Genomic DNA, 6,698 nt, shown 5'->3' on the forward strand with positions numbered 1-6,698 from the left:
CACCATCTAATGTGATGAACATGTGAGACAAGCTGTAAAATACATTCCGGTATATTTCTTTAAAGTGACCCAATGGGAAAATTCCTTACTGAGAAAATAGCAAATCCCCTGCCTGCCCTTTCCCTGTCTGGAATACATCTCACAAAATTCCATGATAATCCCGAATTTCCATGGCCAGCGGAAACGCTATAGAATAAACGTAAACATGTAAACGCACACATAATACAGAGATGCACAAGCCCACACCTACTTTAGCGATCAGTACGCTCCACAGAAAAGCCCAGATGACGTCTCCAAAGTCCAGCAGCACCATGTTCTTAAAGAGCAGAGCCGGCAGGGCGAACTTGGACACAAAGTTCCCCAGACCCTTGGCCTGGTTTTCTGTGATGATGTCCGCCCTGCAGACAGGCACGGAGGGACGATGTGTGCTGTCATGTGGAAAACTCAACAAATATACACTATGGAGTTGAGACGTACTGTATGAACAACTGTAACACCACTAACAGCCATTGTGGTTGTTCGCATGAACTGATTTCACCAAGTAACAGTTGTTCCTGGTCCTGGACCAACATTTCTTCCTAGTATGGGCCGGAAAAACCCTGCCCCGATCCTAACCTTAAAGGAACACTCTGCCCATTTTCAACCAGCTTTGTATCATTAGAACATCAGTAGTATATCAGAAAACTGTAAACTGTTTTGAAGTCTGTCATTTAATTTGACAGTTATTGAGTGTTAAAGTGTGGACCAGTGACATCACTGGTCCACACTAACTCAAATTAATAACTCATTAACTCAAATCAACTCTCAATAACTGTCAAACTAGATGAATGATGAATAGTTTGACAGTTATTGAGAGTTGATTTGAGTTAATGAGTTATTAATTTGAGTTAGTGTGGACCAGTGATGTCACTGATCCACACTTTAACACGGATAAAATTATTAATATCAGGCAGGCTATTAGTGGCTCCACACCAAGAAATGCTGTGACATCATCCTACCCGCAGATCTCCAGTTCGATAAATTTGTCCCAGTTCAGCGTTATCGACCACGACATCTTAGAGAAAACTGTGCAAGGCCTTAAATCATCTTCGTGCTGTCTCGATACCCTTCCAACAAGCTTTTTTAAAAGCGTTTATAACTGTCTGTCGTCGGACCTATTGCAAATAGTTAATAGATCCCTTGTGACCGGCACTTTTCCTGAGTCCCTGAAAACTGCAGTTATTAAACCCCTACTAAAAAAGCGCAGCCTTGATGCATCGGTAATCAGTAACTACAGACCAATATCTAATCTCCCCTTTATAGCCAAAATAATTGAAAAGGTTGTTTACCTACAACTCAATAGATTCCTAACCTCAAATGATCTCCTAGATAAACTCCAATCAGGCTTTCGCCCCCATCACAGCACTGAAACCGCGCTTACTAAAGTCATAAATGACATCAGAATGAACACAGACTCAGGCAAAAATTCAATTCTAGTGCTACTGGATCTTAGCGCTGCATTTGACACTGTTGACCACTCAATTTTATTGGACAGACTGGAAAACTGGGTTGGGCTATCGGGTACGGTCCTCCAGTGGTTCAAGTCCTATCTTCAAGACAGGAAGTACTTTGTCTCCATTGGCAATTACACATCTGACCTAACTAGGATGACCTGTGGGGTGCCTCAAGGATCCATTATGGGGCCCGTTCTCTTCAACCTTTATATGCTCCCTCTAGGCCTAATTATGCAAAAAAACAAAGTAGCCTATCATAACTATGCAGACGACACTCAGTTGTATATAACTCTTTCCTCAGCTGACTATGCCCCCATAGAATCATTGTGCCAGTGCATTGATCAAATAAATAACTGGATGTGCCAGAATTTCCTACAGCTAAACAAAGACAAAACTGAGGTCATCGTGTTTGGCCCCAAAGAACAAAGGCTTAAAATCACTGCATGCCTTGAGTCTCGATCCCTGAAGCCTAAGGATCAAGTCAAAAAATTTGGAGTTATTATTGATTCCGATCTCAACTTTAACTCCCACATTAAGTCAATTAGAAAATCTGCTTTTTATCATCTTAAAAATATAGCAAGAATTAGGGGATACATGTCCAGACAGGATCTAGAAAAACTAATTCACGCCTTCATTTATAGTAGGTTAGACTACTGCAATAGCCTTTTTTCTGGTCTCTCCAAAAAAGAACTTAGGCAACTTCAACTCATTCAGAATGCTGCTGCTAGAGTACTAACGAAGACTAAGAAAGCTGATCATATCACTCCAGTTCTTAAGTCCTTACATTGGTTGCCAGTGTGTCAGAGAATAGATTTTAAAATACTGTTATTAGTCTATAAATCACTCAATGGCCTAGGCCCAAAATACATAGCTGAATTGCTCCCACGCTACGAACCATCTAGAACTCTTAGGTCAACAGGGTCCAGCTTATTAACTGTCCCTAGGATCAAATCAAATCACGGGAAGGCTGCATTTACCCACTATGCTTCTGCTAGCTGGAACAAATTGCCTGAAGACCTCAGATCTGCCCCAACCTTACTTACTTTTAAAAATAGACTAAAGACTTTTATGTTTACCGTCGCCTTTAACTGCTGACAGCTACTATGCAAACCCAATGAGTCCTCTATAAGTTTTAGCTCTTTCTGCAACTGCTGCGCCTGCTGCCTATTGCACTTTTTTATACTCTTTTTTTTTAAAGTTTTGTTGTGATGCTTTTAAATGTCCATTTTATTTCTTCTTTTGGTTTGGTTTATTTTCCTGTAATACACTTTTTATACTCTTTTTTTTAAGTTTTGTTGTGATGCTTTTAAATGTCCGTTTTACTCTCTTCTTTTATTTTATTTTCCTGTCAACCATTTTATGTGAAGCACTTTGAATTGCCTCTGTGTATGAAATGTGCTATACAAATAAACTTGACTTGACTTGACTTGACTCAATAACTGTCAAATTAAATGACAGACTTCAAAACAGTTTACAGTTTTCTGATATACTACTGATGTTCTAATGATACAAAGCTGGTTGAAAATGGGCGGAGTGTTCCTTTAATGTTTTATAAAAATGTGCGTGGTTCGACCAGGAGTCGAACCCCAGCCATAGGACCGAGCACACCCTGAGCTGCACTTTTTTCACACCCTAACCCTAATCTTAACCACAAAAAAAATACTTACTGCATGTTTTCAGGAAAAAGCAAGTGCGGCGACCAATCAAATGAGTTCGGGGGCGGGATTTTCCCGGCACATACTAGGAAGAAATGCTGGTCCCGGAACAACCGTTACTTGGTGAAATCAGATCGTGCGTGGTTGTTCACAAGTCACGACTCACTTTCACAGTTTTACAAGAATCTAGATTTTCAGATTAAAACAGAACCTTCAAATGATGGCGTGCTACTAGGGAAAGTGGCTAGTAGAAAGTACCTACAAACTGAGCAGCAATGGCCAAAATGTACCTTTGGCATTTGGCTAGTGGCTACAAAGGGCATAATATGGGATCTGTAAGGCAGCTGCTAACAATGCCACTTTTGGGATGCAAATTAAACTAGCGATGCAGCTTTTTCCACACATTGGGGCAAGTCTCTGGAAAAATAGCAATTAAAAATATCTTGGTATCCCTTGTACACTTTTTATTGTTTTATATGTTTAGTCAAATATGAAATATCATCCAAGCACATTTCTCTGATGTGATTAAGTAATAAGCAAACCAAATCTATCTCTATTGGGGTCCAATGAGTCTTGAAAATGAACCTCGAGTTACTGCCCTACCTGCCGGCTATGTAGCCACACAGTATGATGCCGAAGCACTCGAGGAGAGCCGGGAACAGCTTGTCGATGGACATGTGGGGCCCAGTGGACGAGGCATTGCGGGATATGTTCTTCCCATGGATCAGGATGTAGTTGTTGGCCGTCTCCATGGCGATGGCGGCCCGGGAGAGAGGTCAGGTGAGGTGAGGATCAGCTCTCTGGAGGGAAGGAGGGCGAGGCAAGATGGAGAGAGGGAATCAGGGGAGAATCAACAGAGAGAGAGAGGGGGAGATAGACAGAAAGTCAATGAGTGTGTGTGTGTGTGTGTGTGTGTGTGTGTGTGTGTGGTGTGTGTGTGTGTGTGAGAGAGAGAGAGACACACACACACACAGAGAAGAGAAAGACACAGATCAATCTGTATTTTGCAGGCAAAAAATATGTCTGTGCACAAAGTACACGTTTTTCCAGTGAATCTGTAATGTGTCAATAAATGTAGCGTTAGATTAACGTTCTGCAGCTCTTGTGTCTTGAGCTGCAGGAACAAAATGATAGCATAATGAATGACATGACTATAGCATTAGCTACTTGGGCTTTTGCCACTTAACGATGCATACATAACGGTAGCTAGCACACTCAAGACTGTTTCAAAGCCAAAACGGCAACTGAAATCCACTGGTGCTAGCAAACTGAAACTAACCTGATGTTGTCACGAAAAAAATAGCCGAAGTAGCTAACGCTAGCTTGTTTCCTTGACAGTCAGTTGACGTTAGCTTTAGCATGCTAAAAACATCAGGGACTAAAATGGTCTAGGTGCGTCCATATAAGCTAACGGTATAACTTCTTCCACATCTGGAGCGAATATATGATGTGTTTATGGGGGGAAATCCCTTGCTTACTTCTTTCACTTGAACACCACCTTCGCCCAGACATGTACGAGGTTCATCTCTCTCGCTGGTAAAAGGCAAAGCCGCCTCCTGCCTGTGTTTTTAACGCTGTCGTTTTGGGGGAAAGCTCTGCTTCTGAATCTGACAGCTGCCTGACAATGGCAACGCCCTGAGGTATGACCGACAGGCTGGAGAGCCAATCGCCGATGAGATTTGCTTCAGTATTCGGCTGTGATTGGACAAGAAAAGGGGAAGGTCTGACAGTGTGCTGCGTTCAAGTTATTATGGGAATATTCAGGCACACGCAACACACACACACACACACATTGTGAGTTAATTGTAGGTGATATATAAATACTTCGCTGATAGCCAGGATACCCATAGCGTCAGAATTCAGTGAGTGAGTCGAGTTCTTGAGTAGTCGAATTATTTTGTAAATCAATGGAGATGGGTGTTCAAATGTATTTTGATATGTAGAACACAAATCTGAATGATGTGAGTAGGGTCAAATTTGTAACTAACAGTTATCACCATGAAACCTCCCCATTTGATTACTTACATTGAGCTAACGGTAAAGTAACGGTCCAGTGATATCAAGAAACAATAAGTCAGCTAAAGCTTATGATACTCACTAGCAAATACACGACTACTACTAGTTGGCATAGAAAATGTCCATGACATGTTTTTTGTTTAATGATTGACTTTGTCGTCCCTCCAACCAGTGCAGTGACAGAGTATCTGCCTGGTGGGGTCGGGTTTCATGATCTGCAACAAAAGCGCCTTCTAGTGGCTCGTATCCCAAAGCCAGACCAGAGACTGTGTGGGACCAGATAGTTTAATAAACTTTATTGAGACCCGGTTCTTGTGTCTAAAAGGAACCAGAGACACACAAGGGGCATTGTTGTAAAGCTCCATATTTTCCTTTATTCTCCCACTTCCTCTCCTCACCCATCTCACTTCCTTTACCTCACTTTCCTCCCCCAGCTTGTTCTTGTGTTCACACTTTGGCATCACTCAATTTAAGTCTGGCTCCGAAAGGGCTGAATGAGGATTTTGATTTATGGCCATTTTTGTAGTCATTTCCTTTTCCACCTACCGTGTGGGGTGTGCTTATGTGTTCATCTTACTATGCCTTCTGGTCTAATGTTGTATAAACACATGAAAAACTAGCCTCTGGTTTGTGAGTCATCTTTGTACTGTGTATTTATCCACTTATGTGGTATTTCTCCATTGTGTTTCACATTATAATACACTATACTTGTGTGGGTCTTACACCATTTTCTCCATAGCTGTGGTATCTTAAAAAAAAATACTACTACCACAATTTCAGAGTAGTAGCGACGCCTCTTAATAGCTAAAATTATACTTTCTTCTTGATATTGCATTTCATTATGACGGTTTACACCTGATGCTTTTGTTTTTGTTAAAGTAGCCATGGGCCCGGGGCTACGACTTTCCCCCCCCCCCCCATCATGACTCAACGATTGACCTGCCAAACATCAGCCATGCTTAATTTGTATACACGCCATAGTGCGTTTTCCCTAAGTTTGTGGAAGACAGCCTAGACAGGTGCATGTATTTGGATTCTCACCCATGAAAATGTCATGTTTTTCAATTAAGTCATGCAATTTCACATAATTTTGGATCATTATTATAGGGACGAATCAGCGTGACGTCACTTAGCCACCCAGAAATGCGGAACCCCGCGGCATAGTTTGACATTCTGAGTGAGAGCAGAAGTAGCTCAAGAGTTTGATGTATAATATATGCATGTCGTGTTAAAGTTGTGTGTACTGTCACAGTTTTTAAAATGTAAACAGAGTCAGCCGGCTAGAGTCAGACATTCAAGCCTCCGCAAAGCTCACGCTCCATAGGGTTCCATTGCCGTTGCCGCCCCTTCCGCCCCTCTCCCTCTCTGAGCCTTGGGCTCCTTCACGTCCTGGGCCCTGCGGGCTTCGCCCCTGTAAGCCCGTGCATTAAACCAGGGCTGGGCTTAGTTTGCATTTGTATTTAGTTGTATCTGTATAGAGGCTATGCATAGACCCAAAAACTCAAATATCACTAGACAGAGCATCTAAGGCATC

At 42.0% G+C, this 6,698-nt stretch overlaps 1 protein-coding gene across 1 annotated transcript in view; it reads right to left on the minus strand.

Annotated features, from left to right (window-relative positions):
* LOC310789463 (lysosomal cholesterol signaling protein-like) overlaps positions 1-4,722 on the minus strand; it is a 46,623-nt gene extending 41,901 nt beyond the window's left edge. The window contains exons 1-3 of the mRNA XM_083651108.1: positions 4,627-4,722; positions 3,752-3,948; positions 251-398 (exon numbers count right to left, since the gene is read on the minus strand). Coding sequence (XP_083507234.1) covers positions 251-398; positions 3,752-3,900 — 297 coding nt within the window. The 5' untranslated portion in view covers positions 3,901-3,948; positions 4,627-4,722. The remainder of the gene's footprint in view (positions 1-250; positions 399-3,751; positions 3,949-4,626) is intronic.
* Between the last annotated feature and the right edge of the window lie 1,976 nt (positions 4,723-6,698).

The sequence above is a fragment of the Poromitra crassiceps genome (genome assembly GCF_964638095.1).
Source record: "Poromitra crassiceps genome assembly, chromosome: 14".
NCBI lineage: Eukaryota > Metazoa > Chordata > Actinopteri > Beryciformes > Melamphaidae > Poromitra > Poromitra crassiceps.